The sequence below is a fragment of the Saimiri boliviensis genome, chromosome 14 (genome assembly GCF_048565385.1).
Source record: "Saimiri boliviensis isolate mSaiBol1 chromosome 14, mSaiBol1.pri, whole genome shotgun sequence".
NCBI lineage: Eukaryota > Metazoa > Chordata > Mammalia > Primates > Cebidae > Saimiri > Saimiri boliviensis.
Window position 1 is genome coordinate 85,625,551 of NC_133462.1, and position 20,034 is coordinate 85,645,584.

General features: G+C 39.2%; 1 protein-coding gene across 15 annotated transcripts in view; it reads left to right on the top strand.

Annotated features, from left to right (window-relative positions):
- Positions 1–20,034, top strand: part of RYR2 (ryanodine receptor 2) — a 753,432-nt gene that overhangs the window by 548,939 nt on the left and 184,459 nt on the right. For all 15 annotated transcript variants that reach the window (XM_074385363.1, XM_074385370.1, XM_074385367.1 and 12 more), the window contains 9 exons: positions 516–648; positions 2,832–2,935; positions 7,568–7,703; positions 8,228–8,414; positions 10,378–10,483; positions 13,089–13,209; positions 16,528–16,697; positions 17,948–18,168; positions 19,454–19,544. In XM_074385363.1, the coding sequence (XP_074241464.1) occupies positions 516–648; positions 2,832–2,935; positions 7,568–7,703; positions 8,228–8,414; positions 10,378–10,483; positions 13,089–13,209; positions 16,528–16,697; positions 17,948–18,168; positions 19,454–19,544 (1,269 nt within the window). The remainder of the gene's footprint in view (positions 1–515; positions 649–2,831; positions 2,936–7,567; positions 7,704–8,227; positions 8,415–10,377; positions 10,484–13,088; positions 13,210–16,527; positions 16,698–17,947; positions 18,169–19,453; positions 19,545–20,034) is intronic.

Genomic DNA, 20,034 nt, shown 5'->3' on the forward strand with positions numbered 1-20,034 from the left:
TCATGAGGTACAAGTCAGGGAAGTTGTAAATCCCTGAAATCAGCAATTCTACTAATATTAATACTGATAAGAACATCCTATTATACGTGCCAAGTACTCAACTATATATTTCTCAGAAATTATCGAAATGAATTCACTCCACTACCCCTTACCAAAAGTAAGTATTATTATCCATATTATTCCAACAGAATCAAAGAGATTATGTAATTTCCCATGGAAGCATAGCTGATAGTGGTGGTAACATATCACAAATGAATCTGCCCATCACCTTTGAGAATAGGGTAATAAATTCAATTTCTAATCTAACCTATTAATGGCAATGAAGTTTCTGAATTAGTGCCAGGCTTATTTTCGTTGGCTCAAGGATGAGGTAAATCATTGGAAGATCTTTAGTATCTGAAGTTTGGCACACATGGGCACAGCAGGATTGACGATGTGATTGAGACCTCAGCTTCTGAACTCAATTTTATATAGATCATTTGCTTTCAGTAGCTAACGACATGCTTTCTCTGTAGGAAATCACCTTTCCCAAGATGGTGGCCAACTGTTGCCGTTTTCTCTGTTACTTCTGTCGTATAAGTAGGCAGAATCAAAAAGCTATGTTTGATCATCTCAGTTATTTACTGGAAAACAGCAGTGTTGGTCTTGGTAAGTAAATGACTTTTATTTCATCTGTAAGGTTAAAATATTATACATATTACATTTAAAAAGTAAACATTACGCCGGGTACAGTGGCTCACACCGGTAATCCCAGCACTTGGGGAGGCTGAGGTGGGCAGATCACAAGGTCAGGAGTTCGGGACCAGCCTGACCAACATTGTGAAACCCTGTCTCCACTAAAAATACAAAAATTAGCTGGGTGTGGTGGCACGTATCTGTAACAGCCACCCAGGAGGCTGAGGCAGGAGAATTGCTTGAACCCAGGAGGCGGAGGTTGCAGTGAGTTGTGATGGTGCCACTGCACTCCAGTCTGGGTGACAGAGTGAGACTCTTATATCAAAAAAAAAAAAAAAAAAAAAAAAAAGTAAACATTTTATTTAAAAATGGGCAAAGAACCTGAATAGATATTTCAGAAAAGAAGATATGCAGTTGGCCAATAGGTATACGAAAAAATGCTCAACATCTCTAATCATCAGCAGAGTGCAAACAGAAACCACAGTGAGATATCACCTCACACCTTTTAGGATGCCTGTTATTGAAAAGATGAAAGATAGTGTTGTCAAGGATGTGGAGAAAAGGGAACGCTTATACATGTTGGTGGGAATGTAAATTACTGCAGCCATTTTGGAAAACATTAAGGAGATTCCTCAAAAAATTAAAAATTAAACTACCATATGATCTAACAGTTTTACTTCTGGGTATATATCCAAAGGAAATGAAATCAGTACGTATGTCAAAGAGATATCTGTACTTCCGTGCTCATTGCAGTGTTATTCACAATAGCCAAGATATTGAATCAACCTAGGTGTTCATCCATGGGTGAATGGATAGGAAAAAGGTGATATATATTCACAATGAAACACTATTTGGCCTTAAGAAAAAGAAAGACACCATGGAATATTACGCAGCCATCAAAAACGATGAGTTCGTGTCCTTTGTAGGGACATGGATGAACCTGGAAACCATCATTCTCAGCAAACTGACACAAGAGCAGAAAATCAAACACCACATGTTCTCACTCAGAGGCGGGTGTTGAACAATGAGAACACATGGACACAGGGAGGGGAGCACTACACACTGGGGTCCGTTGGGGGGAAATGGGGGAGGGACGGGAGGTGGGGAGGTGGGAAGAGATAGCATGGGGAGAAATGACAGATACAGATGAGGGGAAGGAAGGCAGCAAACCACACTGCCATGTGTGTACCTATGCAACAATCTTGCATGTTCTTCACATGTACCCCCAAACCTAAAATGCAATTAAAAAAAGAAAGAAATCCTGTCATTTTCAACAACATGGATGAACCAGCAGGATATTACATTACACGAAATAAGCTAAGTGTAGAGAGACAAATACCGCATGATCTCACTTTCATGCGGACTCTAAAATTAAAGTTTAACTAGAAACAGAGAGTAGAGACCAAGTGTGGTGGCTCATGCCTGTAATCCCAGCACTTTGGGAGGGAGAGGCGGGTGGATCACGAGGTCAGGAGTTTGAGACAAGCTTTGTCAACATAGTAAAACCCTGCATTTACTAAAAATACAAAAATTATCTGGGCATGGTGGCACATGCCTGTAGTCCCAGCTACTTGGGGGCTGAGTCAGGAGAATTACTTGAACCCAGGAGGCGGAAGTTGCAGTGAGCTGAGATCATACCACTGCACTCTAACTTGGGCGACAGAGTGAGTCTTCATCTCAAAAAAAAGAAAAAAGAAATAAAGAAACAGTATAATAGTGATTACCAGGTGTGGGGAGGAATGGATGGGGAGATGTTCAAGGATACAAAATTTTGGTTAGGTAGGAGGAATAAGTTCAAAAGCTCTATTATACAGCATAGTAACTATAATTGATAACAATGTATAATAATCTTTAAAATTGCTGCCAGAGTAGATTTTGAGTGTTTTCACCACACAAAAGCATATGTGAGATAATACATATGTGAACTAGCTCAACGGAGTCATTCTGCAAAGTATACATATATGTCAAAACATGTACACAATATATACAATTTTTGTCAATGAGAAAATACTGAAAAGTTAAACTTTTAAACAATGTAGATGAGTATACTGTGTATGGTGTTTAGAAATTGAATTTTAAGGGGTAGTGAATTTTTATATGGAGTTTATAGTTACAGCACAATCCAGGTGATATTTCCTCTTCATTTGAATTCACAGCCTCCCCAGCTATGAGAGGTTCCACACCACTGGATGTGGCCGCAGCTTCGGTGATGGATAATAATGAACTAGCATTAGCTCTGCGTGAGCCAGATCTAGAAAAGGTGAGCAACGTTCCAGCCCTCTGTTTGAATTAACGCTTTTTCATAGTTCTCATTATTTTAAATATAACTAAGGTTGGTGCAAAAGTCATTGTGGTTTTTGCATGAAACAGGATGGCCAAAACCGCAATTAATTTTATACCAACACAAAATGTTATAGCGGCAGTAGAATTAAAGCACATTATCATTTACATTACACACTATATAATGTTATATATGACATTGTATATAATTCTACTATGCATTATATTGTAGTTAAATATTATGAAGAACAAGAAAAAATTTGAAAAAATGAGTTTTCTCTGATCACAAATGTTTTCCTGTGGAACGAGAGCCACCTTTCTATATCTGTTTTCTTATGTGTTTTTGTCTTTTCATGATATCCGCTGTCATTTTTGACTTAACCATACAGTTTCCGTTTTTAAAAGGTGATTTTGACATCTGGTATGTACATTTTGTATCACATATACTTTATCCTAGCACAAAACATCAGCGATATATTAAAACCATGCACTCTAAAGATATTAAGCTACATATGTGGCAACCAGCATTTAGAGAGACTTTTCCCATATTGTAGTTGCAAATAGTATTCTTTTTTTAAATTACTTTTTTATGTTTTTGAGATGGAGTCTCACTCTGTTGCCCAGGCTGGAGTGTAGTCAGCTCACTGCAAACTCCGCCTCCCTGTGTCAAGTGATTCTCTGGCCTCAGCCTCCTGAGTAACTTGGACAACAGGCGTGTGCCACCACGCCCAGCTAATTTTTTATATTTTTAGTAGAAACGGGGTTTCACCATATTGGCCAGACTCATCTTGAACTCCTGACCTCGTGATCCACCTGCCTCAGCCTCCCAAAGTGCTGAGATTACATGCATGAGCCACTGCGCCTGGCTGTAGTTGCAATAGTATTCTAAGTAGTCACCTGATTTTTTTCCTTGCTCCTCTGGAATCTGTTCTTCCCTTATCAGCCAAAGTGACCCTCTTAAAAAGATCGTGCCAATCATCCATCCAGTGTTCCCCGAAGGCTTTCTCTCTCCCTCCCAGTAAAAGCCAGAGACGTTGCAATAGCTCCTATGCTGTCTGATCCCACAAATCAGCCTGACTTCATCTCCTACAGCTCTCCTGCACTCTCTCTCTCTCTGTGCTTCAGACACACTTGTCCCCTTGCCGTAGCCTGAACACGCCAGCTGTGCTCAGCCTCAGGGCCTCTGCATCTGCTGTTCCAACCACTTGCAATATCCTTACCCAAGATACCATCATGGCTCTTTCTAGGCATTCTTTCAGTCAGTGCTCCTAAGTCACATTCTTGATCAACTCTTCCATGTCCACGCTATGTAAAATGGAAAGCTTACTCTACTTCCTTAAACTTTTCCTGTTTTCTTTCTGCTTTATTTTCAGCCATTGGAAATGTATATATTTATATGCTATATACGCAAATGTATACTTTTGTTTTATATATATGTATATAAACATGTTTTAAATAAATATTAAGATAATTGTATTTAAAATAAATATATTTAATCAAATTCTGTGTAGTTAGGTATTTTAAAAAATTCATTCCCTAGGCTGGGCGTGGTGGCTCACACCTGTCATCCCAGCACTTTGGGAGGCCAAGTCGAGCGATCACCTGAGGTTGGGAGTTCAAGACCAGCTTGACCAACATGGTGAAACCCTGTCTCTACTAAAAATATGAAATTAGCCAGGCATGGTGTCACATGCCTGTAATCCCAGCTATTTGGGAGGCTGAGGCAGAAGAATCACTCGAACCTGGAAGTTGGAGGTTACAGTGAGCTAAGATCATGCCATTGCACTCCAGCCTGAGCAACAAGAGCAAAACTCTGCCTCCCCCAAAATAATTATCCCCTACTAAAATGTCAAGCCAGGGAGGTCAGAGTGGTTTTTTTCTATTATTAACCGTTTTGTCCCAGCTTTAGACAACAGCTTCAGCACTGGGCAGACAGTGCATGGCTGTTGAAGACATGAACGAGTGAGACACTTCCCCAAATCGTCCGGACGTACAGGTCCAGGATCACAAAGTCTTGCATCTCTGATACACCTCAGGACATGTTTCCCACATATGTCGCTTAAAATCTTCTAATCTGAACACTCGTTAGAATGGCTAATATTAAAGAAGGTGACAATAGCAAATGTTGAGGAGGACAAGGAGCAGCTAGAACTCTCTTATACTTCTCTTGTAATGAGTAGTGGTACAGGCAGCATGGAAAGAAGTTTGGCAGATACTTAACAAGTTAAACGTACATGTACCATAAATTATATGCCTAGCATTTCCACTGCTAAGAATTTATCCAGTAGAAAGGAAAATATATGTCCACACAAAGATTTGGGTATGAATGTTTATAACAGCTATATTCATCATAGCCAAAAACTACGAACAACTTGAGTACCTAGCATCAATGTATTAGTTGATAAATAACACTGTGATATACCCATATATGGTGAAATATTATTCCATAATAAAAAAGAATGAGGTACTGACACATGCTACAATGTGAATGAATCTTGAAATCATATGCTAAGTGAAAGAAGCCAGGCACAGAAAGATATATACTGCATGGTTACAAGTGTTCTAGAGGCTGAGGTGGGCGGATCACGAGGTCAGGAGATCGAGACCATCCTGGCTAACATGATAAAACCCCATCTCCACTAAAAAATACAAAAAAAATTAGCCAGGTGTGGTGGCGGACACTTGCAATCCCAGCTACTTGAGAGGCTGAGGCAGGAGAATCGCTTGAACCCGGGAGACAGAGGTTGCAGTGAGCTGAGATTGCGCCACTGTGCTCCAACCTGGGTGACAGAGCTGGACTCTACCTCAAAAAAAAAAAAAAAGACAAGAAAGAAAAGAAAATGCAAGCTAAATTCTAGTGTAGAACTAGGCGGGAGAAAGGAACTGCCAAGGGGCCAGGGAGCTCTGAGAAGTGGTGGAAATGTTCTGCATCTGGATTATGATATGTTTTCACAGATGTCTACATCTTTCAAAGCTCATTGAATTTACATGTCAAACAGATGACTTTATTGACCTCGGGTCTCTTATTCCACTATAGTTGATATAAAACATTTTTAGCTGTATTATTGTTTCTTTTTGAAACTGACTTGAGCTGGATATAACTCCATTTGCCAGATAAGTTGCTCTTCTCACAGCCTCACTTCCACTGATAATGACTTCTTTAGCGATTTCTTTTAAAGCTGAATTTCTTATGAAATATTGTAGAGAACCAGCATTCATATACAACAAAAGTATTTTAAGAGGAAAAGCCAGGCAAAAATATTTCCTGTGCTAATTTCATCAATAACTGAAGAGTGAGTTATCTCATTAGAAATTTCCTGGACACTGAACCCTTGGCTTAAAAAGTAAGGGTAACTTGCTCAAAATGAGGTGTCCGTCCAGTAAATGCTGCGCATCTGATTTGAAACAAGGATATTTGACTGTGATCTTGGGTTTTTCTCTCATATTAGGTATTAAATTGATATATAGTTTGGAAACAATTTATCTCTTTAAAATGTCTTTGCCTGTCAGACAGATCTTTTGATATCTTGGCTGGATTCAGTTTTTACATTGCACCAGAGGTCATTAGACATTTTTGCAATCTATAACTTTGGTTGGTAAGGGCCTCAAATTAGATGCTATAAAATTCAGAATATTTTTCTTTCATAGTTTTACACATAATTTTGCAGCTTCTGGCCCACCCAGGCAGACGTGGTTGCCCTGTCTAAGACAGTAATCATGGGTGGATATACACAGCAGGCACTGGTGGTAATCATGGGTGGATATACACAGCAGGCACTGGCGGTAATCACGGGTGGATATACACAGCAGGCACTGTGGGTAATCACGGGTGGATATACACAGCAGGCACTGGTGGTAATCACGGGTGGATATACACAGCAGGCACTGGCGGTAATCATGGGTGGATATACACAGCAGGCACTGCGGGTAATCACGGGTGGATATACACAGGAGGCACTGGCAGTAATCACGGGTGGATATACACAGCAGGCACGGCGGGTAATCGTGGGTGGATATACACAGCAGGCACGGCGGGTAATCGCGGGTGGATATACACAGCAGGCACGGCGGGTAATCGCGGGTGGATATACACAGCAGGCACTGCGGGTAATCGCGGGTGGATATACACAGCAGGCACTGCGGGTAATCGCGGGTGGATATACACAGCAGGCACTGTGGGTAATCGCGGGTGGATATACACAGCAGGCACTGCAGGGTAAAGCTGCTGCTTTGTTTTCTCCAATGTGTTTAAGGAGACGGTGCAAATAAAACAGCAACTGGAGCCAATCCTTGAGTCTTGAGCCCCAGACAGATGCCTTTGTGGCATTCATCAAAATGAATGTCTGCTTAGAGAGAGTTTTAAAAAACAAAGCTTATAGCAGGATCATAAATATTTTTATTATGATGCCACCTTATGACAATATTTAAATAGTTCTAAAGTCTAAGGTTCTACTAAAGGGAATTCAAGTGAATTATCATGAGATTAAAAAGAACTTGCAAAAATGCATTTGTGTAAAAGCATCTTTTGAGGATGTCATTTACCGTATCCAATGTAAGCATCTAATAACTTTTCATCCAAGGGATAACACTTTGTGAATCATGTTGTTTGCAGGTGGTTCGTTATTTAGCTGGTTGTGGACTGCAAAGTTGCCAGATGCTGGTGTCTAAGGGTTATCCAGACATTGGGTGGAATCCAGTGGAAGGGGAGAGATACCTTGACTTTCTTAGATTTGCTGTCTTCTGTAATGGTAGGACTTGATTGCTTGAGGTCTTTTGGGTTATTATTAAAACTGCATATGGAAATGTATATATAATAAGGATTTATCCTTATATACTTTCATGAAGGAAGTATTAGTAAAGAAATCACATATTTTATAATCAATAGAGTTTTTGTCCATAGTAATCACTTATAATACAGTATTTGTTTATATAATTCTTTCATTGTTTAAATTAAATTTTTTAGGGACCTCAGTTCTCATAAATTTTTTATTTTGAATTATAATAGTTTGGATTATGACGTTATTCTCGAATAATAACAAGTTAGTGCGAATCAATAGTTTATGCCTCCATAATGCTTTACTCTGAAAACTAATGCAAGAAAATAAATTTACCATGTCTTGTATACCTAAAGCTAGTAATTTGGGTTACATTTTGGCTTTATTAGTATATTGTTGATTATTCTTATAAATAGGAAATGATTAGTATAACATTTGTTTGTTCAGAACATCCACGTCATCGTATTTGTTTACTTATCTTCTCTATTCTACTTTAGGGGAGAGTGTGGAAGAAAATGCAAATGTTGTGGTGAGATTGCTCATTCGGAGGCCTGAGTGTTTTGGTCCTGCTTTGAGAGGAGAAGGCGGGAATGGTCTTCTTGCAGCAATGGAAGAAGCCATCAAAATCGCTGAGGATCCTTCCCGAGATGGTCCCTCACCCACCAGCGGATCCAGCAAAACACTGTAGGTCTAATATGTACACCCTCACGAGTGATCCATACTATTTAATGTGAAATTTTACAAAATGCATTCTGCGTCCTGTGAATTGCAATATAACTTGTGGTACTGAAGATTTCTCCTTTTGCAAATATAATGTCTTAGGTGTGGAAGAATGAATGGAATTTGCTGCTAGAATAGTTTGAATGAACAAAGAGAGCTGAAGAAGATTGTGTAAATTTAGCAGAGATGCATCTTAAGAATTTTCCCAGGGGAGCTAGGATAAAGTGAGTTGTTCCAAATGATACGAGGTGAACCTTTAGGATTGGACTGGAGTTTAGTGGGAAGGTACTTAGAATGAGGTTTTATAATTAGAGACCTTTCGCAAATGAAAGAGAGACTTGACCAAACTGGTGTGATGGTAAAATCTAGAAAAGGTGTCACTCTGAGGAGTATAATGCTTGGTTAAGGTGTGGCAGACAGATACGGGAAGCAGTTACTATCTTACATTTATCTGTAGGTATACGTTGTTAATACTAGATTCTAGTAATGGATATAAGTAAATCCACGGGTGATGTTTGTCTATTTAAGTGAATGTCATCCTGGGGGGTCATATACCCACAGTGCTGGTGCCTCTGGTGAAGATATAACATAGGGCTTTATTGAGGCACATTTCTGAATAAAAAAGCGATAGAGGGTGCTCAGTCCTGCAAACTCTTTTTCTTTTACATATAAACTAGACATAAATGTTCCATGTACACCATGGCCAGATTTGCAGAGTGGGAGCACTCCTCCAGCAAGAACGAGCACTCCCAACACACACATACACACACCAAGCTACATGCTGATCAGTTACCCGTGAAGGAACCAGGAAGCTCTTAGGTTCTCTCAGTAGTAGAAAATATATCCAGAGACCTGTGGCCAAGGACCACCCTAGCAAGAGTGCACCTGAGGGCCTCACAGACAGTTCTGTATGCCCAGGAGTGAGGTTGTCATTCAAAGCCTCACTGTCACTGTAGACTGCTGTATTCAGTGGAGGCAGCTGTCTGCTGAGTTACCAAGGAGAAAGGATGTGAGCCTCCAGGACCATTCCCGATTTGGCTCTCATCAGCAGGAGAATATGTAATTATGTTTTCCCTACAGAGATGGGGAGGGAGATAATATTGGATTCTTTGGTGGGGGTTGCAGGAGGTCGAGTAGTTGTTACAGAGGTAGTTAAGCAACTGCAATAACATTTATAAAGTACTCACTCTGGGCAAAGCACTGTACTGGATGCCTTACATGTGACCTTATATGACATCTTTGTCACCCTTTCTCTACATGTGTGCCATTTATTGACATAGTCTAAGCTCATATGTCCTTCTGTCAATTATTTTCTTTGTCAATCCTCTACCTCTAGAAAGGAAAAGAACCCATCAGATGAGTAATTCCTCCTTTTCCCTTCAGAGGGATCTTAATACTAAAATTTCCACAGATGTGTTCTTGGTGATACAATCTCAAGTCTGATCTTTTACCAGTTGTTATTCCCCCTTAAAAATGTCAAGCTCGGCCAGGTGCGGTGGCTCGTGCCTGTTATCCCAGCACTTTAGGAGACTGAGGTGGGTGGATCACAAGGTCAGGAGTTCAAGACCAGCCTGACCAACATGATGAAACCCCATCTCTATAAAATACAAAATATGGTGAGTGTGGTGGTGTGAGCCTATAATCTCAGCTACTCAGGATTCGGAGGCAGGAGAATTGCTTGAATCCTGGAGGCGGAGGTTGCAGTGTGCCAAGATCATGCCCCTGGACTCTAGCCTGGGTGACAGAGTGAGACTCCGTCTGAAAAAAAAAAAAAAAAAAAGTCAAGCTCTACATTTACAGCATATATGGAACGTATCAGAAGAATAATGTGTTACCTTGTAGTCCCTTTCCTCAGAGAGATATGTAATAAACATGAAATGTTAGTTATCCCATTTGCTTTCTCTTTTTTTTTAAACATCCTTGAAAGTGATACGGAGGAGGAGGAAGATGACACCATCCACATGGGGAATGCAATCATGACCTTCTATGCAGCTTTAATTGACCTCTTAGGACGCTGTGCTCCTGAGATGCATGTGAGTACCTGGGGATTCGGGAACAGCAATCCTGATTTCTCTACCTTAAGCCATCTATAACTGGCAAAGAGTATAACAGCAACCAAAACCAATAATCTTCATGCTCCATTAAAAATAATAGCTGCAGTCTAATTGCTGAACAAGTGTTTGTTGAGTTGGAAATGTCTTGTTGGTTGTAAAAATTAGTAATGGGATTTCAGTGCAAGTCATTAATAGAATACTTAGTTACTCATATGTCTCTGAAACTCATAAGCCTCCCACATCATAAGAAGAAAACAACATATTTTCTCATGCAATTTCCTCTCCTGTTACAGCACATGCAGAAAGCAAGTGCTCCTACCCAAAGTCATTTTCTTTGGTGTCTTCAGCTTGATTTGGCTTACACTTTCCTGTAAACCAATGGCAAAGACATTCCCCAAAGAAGGGGAAGGTGTAGGGGGTGGATATTAAGAGCTATTTAGATCATATAGTGTTCCCTGCCCTCTCCACTTCCCTCTCCTTCCCTGCCCTCCCCTCCCCTCTTCATTTCTTTCTTTTTTAATTTTTTTTTTTTTTTCGAGATGAAGTCTCACTCTGTTGCCCAGGCTGGAGTGCCGTGGCAGGATCTTGGCTCACTGCAACCTCCACCTCCCAGGTTCAGGCAATTCTCCTGCCTCAGCCTCCTGAGTAGCTGGGATTATAGGCACGTATCACCACATCCAGCTAATTTTTGTATTTTTTAGTAGAGATGGGGTTTCACCATGTTGGTCAGGCTGGTCTCGAACTCCTGACCTCTTGATCCACCCACCTCAGCCTCCCAAAGCGCTGGGATTACAGGCATGAGCCACCGTGCCCGGCCCATTTCTTTCCTTTTTAATTGAGGCAAGGTCTTGCTCTGTCTAGTCTCACTGCAATCACGACCTCCCAGGTTCAAGCAATTCTCCTGCCTCAGCCTTTTGAGTAGCTGGGACTACAGGCCCACACCACCCTGCCTGGCTAATTTTTGTATTTTTAGTAGAGACTGGGTTTTGCCATATTGGCCAGGCTGGTCTGGAACTCCTGACCTCAAGTGATCGTCCACCTCAGCCTGCCAAAGTGCTGGGATTGCAGGTGTGAGCCACCACACCCAGCCTAGATTAGTGTTTTCTGAAACTTTTTGACCTAGATTAGTCTTTTCTGAAACTTTTAATGAAATTAAAGTTTCATGGAATAATTCTTTTACTCTGTAATAGATTCTGATATTTTGTTCTTTATTTTATTGTAGTTGATTCCGTGTTACTCTATTATATGCATTTAAAAAAAAAATCCTAGCCAAGGCCCAATACATCTTTTATGAGAAACAAACCCAGTGTTTGAAACACACTGACTGGTGCTGGGGTAGGAAAGAACTATGAGTATATTCCTAAACCAGGATGAGCGTGAAGCCAGGGCTTGCTTCTGAAAGGTCTTTCTTCCTTCTCTTGTTATCTGTATTCGCTTTGGTTTGTGTTGGGTTTTTGGTTGGTTGGTTGGTTGGTTTAGATTTTTCATACCCAGAGGTTAAAACTTCCCGGATGTACTCTTTTGTTGTGAACAGAGAGGAATCACAGGATGGAGAAGGGTTAGAATGTTAGAAAACTGGGGTTTGATTTTTATCAAAGCAAAGCAACTTAAACTTTGCTTCTGGTAAGATTTTTTCATCTTAGTAAACAGAAACAGACTTAAACATTTGTATGCTAGAGGTGATTGCTGACAAAAAAAGAAAAATTTGCTCACAATATTTGTTCTTTTTCCCATCTCAGAAAAAAATCAGAGAAACAAAGAAGAAGTATACTAATGCATAGAAGTTTTCATTCTGTTTTATTAATGGGGGTGAAACTAAGTGAATAAGGGGCCAACCTTGTATTTCTGAAATTTATGCATCTTCGCAACTATTATTTGAGGCCTCCTATGCGCCAGAAATTGTGCTTGAGTTTCACACCCTGTAATGAGGTAAACAGATGCCCATCCCAGCTCTGCAGGCCTAATGGGTCCTAAAGACTCGCTGCGATTCTTGACTGTGTCTTCATCCACAGTCATCTTGGGGACTTCAAGTCAATCCGAAAGAACTGTTAGGATTTATGTTCATTATTTCCTCCACATTATAAATTCAGCCTCGGGAAAAATTGGGGCGGAAGACATGGATATGCAATTCATTTCTTAGCACAAAGCAAGAAAGAAGCTATTTTTCGGCCATAAATATTAGTATACGTTAAGTCTAATGATAATTATTTTTTCTTTTATTATTGCTCATGTTATTGATAGGTATTTACATGTAATTTTGGAAGGTAAACTTTCATAAACGTGTCAGATGCTCAGTATATTTTAACAGCCCCCCAAAAGGATAAAAACTATTGTCCTAATGGATGAACCACCTGGCTTAACCCATAGTATAAATAATTTGGTGTATGCTGAAGTCAATGACAGCTGTGTGAGCAAAAAAATATCCGCAGGTAAGTCAGAAACTGTTTCTGAGAGAGGTGTAACTTTTATGTATACTGATCAGAAAATGATTTTGGACTTGGATCCCCATACTTCAGATTTCCTAGACAGAATTGTAACATTGATGTCACAAAGTTGTTCTAATGTTCCTTTCCCCTTTGTGTAGTTGATTCATGCTGGTAAGGGAGAAGCCATCAGAATTAGGTCGATTTTGAGATCCCTAATTCCCTTGGGAGATTTGGTGGGAGTTATCAGCATCGCTTTTCAGATGCCAACAATAGCCAAAGGTAAGGTCTACTTCAGTACGTCCTCATTCAGTAAGATGTTGGATGACATCACGTTCTAAAGAATGTTATCAGTACTCAACATCCTATCCACTTCCTGAAGTATGTCTATACTACTTACATTTCTTTTTTTAAAAAAAGCTATAAAGTGTATATTTTGTACTTTTTTCGTTGTTTTTAAAGCTGTATTTGCCTTGGGATTTTAATTTTCTTTGATATGACATTTCAGACAGCTTCTAGAGAAGCAGAAATATGCATACCATCCTCCACTGTCTTACGTCACACCCCTGTGTCCTTGATCCTGCGCTCTTCTGTCTTTCTTGACCCAAGTTCCTTAGTTCATGCATTTTGATAGTTTTTATTGTCACTTTCTTGTAATACTTTTTCTATCAAAAGCAATGATGATAGCTTTTGACTTAGAGATTTAAAAATCCCCTCTCTGTGGAAAGGAGTATTCTTTTTATGAGTAAGGAGGAATTTTTTAAAAAATTTATTTTCAACCCCATTTTGCAGATAAGGAGAAAATTTTTTTAGAGGTTAAAGAAATTATTGAAGCCAACTAAAAGACACATTAAATCCCATATTATAGTTTGTTTTTACTTTATCAAATGTGTTTTTTTCAGTTTTCAATACTTTATTGAATATTTTTACATAAATCATTTACAGGAAGGACTTCTAATTGTAGAACAAAATATAGTTAGGGGCTGGGCACAGTGGCTCATGCCTGTAATCCTAGCACTTTGGGAGGCTAAGGTGGGTGGATCACCTGAGTTCAGGAGTTCGAGACCAACTTGGCGAACATGGCGAAACCCCATCTCTACTAAAAATACAAAATTAGCCAGGCATGATGGCACGCACCTGCAGCCTTAGCCACTCAGGAGACTGAGGCAGGAGAATGGCTTGAACCTGGAAGGTGGAGGTTGCAGTGAGCTGAGATCACGCCACTGCACTCCAGCCAGAGCAGCAGAGTGAGACTCCATCTCAAAAAAAAAAATTTTTTTTTTCTGCTTTCCTTTTTTGGAGAAGGTAGACAGAAACCTGTAGGGTTTTATATCACCATAGCTGTTCATTTAACTTTATGTGGCTGTGTATTCATTGCCAAGCTTAAACCACCAGTATTTCTTTCTCCATTTCAATGACAATTCAATTGGTCTATATGCATCACCAAGTAGCAGTAATAATGGTTATTATATGTTCTATATTTAGTATGTAACTTTTGTCTCTAGAGAATGATATTTTCCCTTCTCAGGATTAGCTAAGGTCTTCCTCAGACATTTTTAATATATTTATTTCAGAGCTAGAGTATGCCTCAGAATAATAATGAGAGAAGGAATGCTTCAGAAAACTTGAAGGACAAGCACGGAATCCCACAGCTCTTGGCCCGGGCAGATTTAAGCACGCTGTCTGAGGCAGTGATTGTGGGTAGATGTGTACGGCAGGCACTGCGGGTAATCACGGGTGGATATACACAGCAGGCACTGCAGGGTGAAGCTGCTGCTTTATTGTCTCTAGTGTGTTTGAGGAGACGGTGCAAATAAAACAGCAACTGGACCCAATCCCTGAGCCTTGAGTCCCAGGCAGATGCCTTTGTGGCATTCATTAAACTCAATGTCTGCTTGGATTAGAGTTTCACGAGGTCAAGAGATGAAGACCATCCTGGTCAGCATGGTGAAACCCCGTCTCTACTAAAAATACAAAAAATTAGCTGGGCATGGTGGCACGTGCCTGTAATCCCAGCTACTCAGGAGGCTGAGGCAGGAGAATTGCCTGAACCTGGAGGCGGAGGTTGTGGTGAGCCGAGATCGCGCCATTGCACTCCAGCCTGGGTAACAAGAGCGAAACTCCATCTCAAAAAAAAAAAAAAAGTAAAGCATATAAAGCAGGATCAGTGACTTCCTTTCCTTTTCCCTGGGCACAGCTATGCTTTAAGATCATAGAATGCTATACATTTAAATTCCTTTTAAATGTGATGTTTAGGAGAATTGAAATTGTATATAGAGTTTTAATTGAAAATTATAGCATGCTGACTTGACAGTAAGGTTAAGTCAGCTTTGGCTGGATTTTAAATTCAGTTTTAGTTGGTTTAAATACCACTTTGTCGGTTACTAGGTATATGACCTTGGACCACTAACGTAACTTCTGTAACAGCTAGTTTTTGTCATTCATTGAATGAGAGTCATACTAACAGCTTCACAGTTGGGTTGTGGGAATTGTGTAAGATCCTGCCAGCAATGTTCCTAGTGTAGTGCCTGATAACAGCACAACACATCACAACTGTTAGTCTTATAATGGAAGGAAAGGAATGTGTTAATCATATTAGGTGTTGTTATAATTACAAGGAATGAAAACTACCAGGAATTATCCACTCATCTAGTTTCCTTTAGAACCGTTGTTTGTTTATTTTCATGATTCACATATAAAATTTGGTCATTGACTATACATGAAAACAGAAAAGTTGTCCTGCATTCATCTGGTTCGTTCAGGATGATTATGGTCATGTGTCATCTTTCTCGGTGTTCTTATTTCTTTGATGTTGTATCCATATGAAAAATTCTGTGCTGTTATTTGTAGAATCATACAGTGCGTGATCAGCACCAGTTTGGTGTAATCATCATATGGTCAAACAGAAAGTAAATCCATTCTTCAGTACTCGAAATTGACACATAATCTCATGATTTCTCATATCAGTGGTCCCCTATTAGGGAACCAATGGAGTTACTGTAAAGAATTCACTAATCTTTGTGAGCATAAAACTTTGACTGTTGATAGAGAAAAAACAATATGACCCTCAAATGTGTGTTAAATGCTAGTAGGATTAATGAAATATATTTCACATGAAATCCACACTGGTTTTATAGTGTCATTTCACCATGTGGTTATTGTTCTGAACCACGAAAATGTAAATATACCAAGTTGGTCACATAAGGGTAGATGAGCTTTATTAATGTTTAAAAGAGGCTTGCTTAGAAAAGAGTGAACATCCTCACTCTACATTAAACTTTCCTCAATTTCACTTGGAGTTTTAGAAAGTAGATTTTGGATGCCTGTTTTTTTCTCCTAAATATCTAACAATGCAATGTCTTGTATCATGTATGCAGTTAACAAGTGGATGTGTATATAACATTTAAATGACCTTGGCTTTAAATTACACTGTCTTATTTTCTCAGCAGGCTCCCATAATAGCTTGAGGGCAGTCCAAGAACAGAAAACCATTTCATTGAAAACTTTATTTAAAACCTAAGAAGTCTAGAAAGCAGCCATTTGTAATCTATCCCGTATATGGCACAGCCATTGACACCAAAATTCACTTCTCTCTTGTAGATGGGAATGTGGTGGAACCTGACATGTCTGCGGGGTTTTGCCCAGATCACAAGGCAGCCATGGTTTTATTCCTTGACAGGGTTTATGGAATTGAGGTTCAAGACTTCCTCCTCCATCTTCTTGAGGTTGGCTTTCTGCCAGATCTCCGGGCAGCTGCTTCTTTAGATACGGTGAGATTGGAGCAACTGGCTTCCTCCTCTCTTGACTCTCCACTCTGTGCCTTATGATATTCTTTTATATATATCCATTCATTAATTTATCGACAATGAATGTTTATTGAGTACCTGTTATATTTTCAGGTAAACCATGGGTAAACAGAAAATAAACTAGACCATTGTTCTCAAGGAATTCACTGAATAAACTGACAACCTCAAGAAACTGCCCACTGACCAAAAAGAATATGATATGAATTCTGATCGGGTGCTATAGGATTCAATAAGAGGTTCACATAATGCTCATTTGGGAGGTCACAATGACTCCCGTTAACTTCTGTTCAGTATCAACCTCTAAATTGGCCTAAACAATTATGCTTCTCCATAAAAGCCATTAAAGAATTTAGATGATTTAATGGACATTGTTGAGTCATTATCCTCTTGGTATCTTCCTTTGTTAAGGTACAAATGGGCTGAAGTCTGTTCTGTATATTAGGTGGCCCACATGGAGAATCTGCCATTATCAGCATAAATACTCTGCTCTTTGAAACACTGTGGAATAAGCTGAAGTTCTAAATGTTACAGTAGTTATACTGCTATACACATCTAAGACCTACTTTTATGTACTCATTAATTTTATCAATTAAATGTGCCTTTTTGATTTCAAAACACATCAGGACTTCAGCTGACAATAGCCCCTTCATGAAATATATGAGAGCAGAATCATAAAAATGAAATGAAAATTTCTTTTTTCTTTGTTTCGTATATTCACATGAAATGCTGGACCTAAATAGTAAGATGATAACACAGTAATACAGTCAGGTTTTGATTATTGGTGCTGATAGCCACAAGAAGAAGAAATAGGAATAATAAAGAGAATTCAGAAAGAATGTATGCCTATGAGATCTATTATGAGAATAAGCTCCTCTTTTTCCCTAGCAAAGGAAAATACATCTGTGATATTATTGTCTTCTTACATTGATCCTACAATTGATATTTAATGATAGAATCTGAACCTCTGTTAAGCTTTTTGAGGAGACAGGTATCATTTCACTCATTTTTATCTATTTATGAACAATTGATAGTTGATTGCTTTTAGTGACAAAAATCACATGAACCACATTTGAAGATATAGCTAAAGAATACATTTCCATTTTTCATAGTGCTGTCATTTTCTGGATAGTGAAATTATATGTCCTCATGTTAATCCCTTTGAAAGTTCTCTACTGCCAAACACAAATAGCCTCTGCTCTCTGATTCTTTTTCAGGCTGCTTTGAGTGCTACAGACATGGCCTTGGCCCTCAATCGGTACCTTTGCACAGCCGTCTTGCCACTGTTAACAAGATGTGCTCCTCTCTTTGCTGGCACAGAGCACCATGCTTCTCTCATTGACTCATTACTTCACACCGTGTATAGACTTTCTAAAGGCTGCTCACTAACCAAAGCTCAGCGGGATTCCATAGAAGTTTGTTTACTCTCTATATGTGGGTAAGTGGACAACAAATTTTATGCCAGCTTCTTTTTTAAAAAACAGAATTTACAATGTGGCCTTTGACAAATTATTTGGAATGTTGGAAACATTTTCCATACCACAAATTTAATTCATTTTAGGTAGTCCCATATACTGAGGAATGAGTCTTCTCTGAGGGACCTTGCTCGCAGTCAGGTTCCAGAGTGTTCCTCCAAGCCTCCCTGGGGTATCCAGCTGTTGGATATAGGTTTTGACCAGCTACAGAATACTATTCTGGGTGACGGGAGAGGGGAGTGATTGTGTCCGGTGTCCTTGGCCACCTTAGGTGAGATGATTAGATCTCCCCTTTTGATTGTGTTTGATAATTGACCTCTTCTGAAAGAGAAAAGAAAAAAGAACTTCTTAAATATAAAATATGATACAGCATAATATTAAAACCGTATTTATGTGTGGCAGTGTTGAAGGCTGAAAACCATTCTCTAAGTAGAAGTGCTAGAATGTCTTACTGTGAAAACTAGAAACATATCTCCCCTGATGAAGTTTTGATTGTGAAAGTGACAGCTTCTCAAGCCTCTAGAAAGGTCATGGCTCCTTTCTAACTGCTCAGGAACTCTTGGAGGTGCAGCCAGCAGCCTGGCAGTCCCTGGGAGAAGGACCGTTTTCACCCATGGGCAAGTGTCTGAGTTGAGAGCCAGATGGCACTGAGGGAGGTGGAGAATCAGAAGAGTAATCCTTTACCTTCCCTAATCTAAGGTTATTTAAAATTGAACCAAAATGCCTATCTCACAGATTTTCTAAGTACTAAATGAGGTAAAACACCTGCCGTCACCTGACACCGTAGATGTTCACTATGTATTTGTATTCTCTCCCTTCCTTCTCTGGCAGATTTGCTGTCTCAGCCATTTTTTCCTCCTTTCAGTTCCAATATTCCCTTTTTTTGGTTCTTACCATCCATTGGAATAAGGGAAGAGACATTTACTAAAATTAATGGAGGAAAGTCTTAGGAAACAGTGGGGTCTGCATTTGTGAGTGGTTAGAAAAGGAAGGAACAGAACCAAACACCTTCTGTAATGAAGAAGGGGTGGTCTTCAGATCTGGGGGGATAGAGATGAGTTGGGAGGTCTAACCTTACATAAAATTAAGTAACGAAGTGGCTAATCTTTGGACGAAGAACACCTAATGAATACCATCTGAAGAGAGGTATAGACTCAAGTCCTTGGCTTTTATAATTCATTCTAATGAGTGATATACTTAGTTTAGACATATTTCTTGGCATTATTAACATTAGCTTTGTTCCAACAGACAGTTGAGACCTTCTATGATGCAGCACTTACTAAGAAGATTAGTATTTGATGTTCCATTATTAAATGAACATGCAAAGATGCCCCTTAAAGTAAGTATAGGAAATGCTTGTAGATACTTGGTTACTGGTTCCTCTGACTGTTTTTTACTTTAACATATACATTTCTTAGATACATTGTGTTTGATGCTGGGAAATTTCTCCCAATTATTGAAATGGGCATAGAAGTTACAGGAATGTATACATCAACTTGAAATAAGCAAGTTCTATAAGATTATAGAAATCTTAACATTGATTTCCATAGAAACAATGGAAATAAAAATCACTGGAAATAAAATGACCACAAGGAAAAGTGATTCTGAAGCTGAAAACACAGTAATAAGCCTGGCCTAAAATATTATTAGAAACCTTGAAGGATGAAGATTAGGCTTTATATATGACATTTTTCTAAATTAATAATCACATGACAGGTTTCAAATGTCACTTCACAGGATTCAAAGATAACCTCTCTGTATATACAGTTATAATTTGTTACACAGTATAGAAAAATTGCTGATTTTTTTTTTCAATCATTCTGTTTACG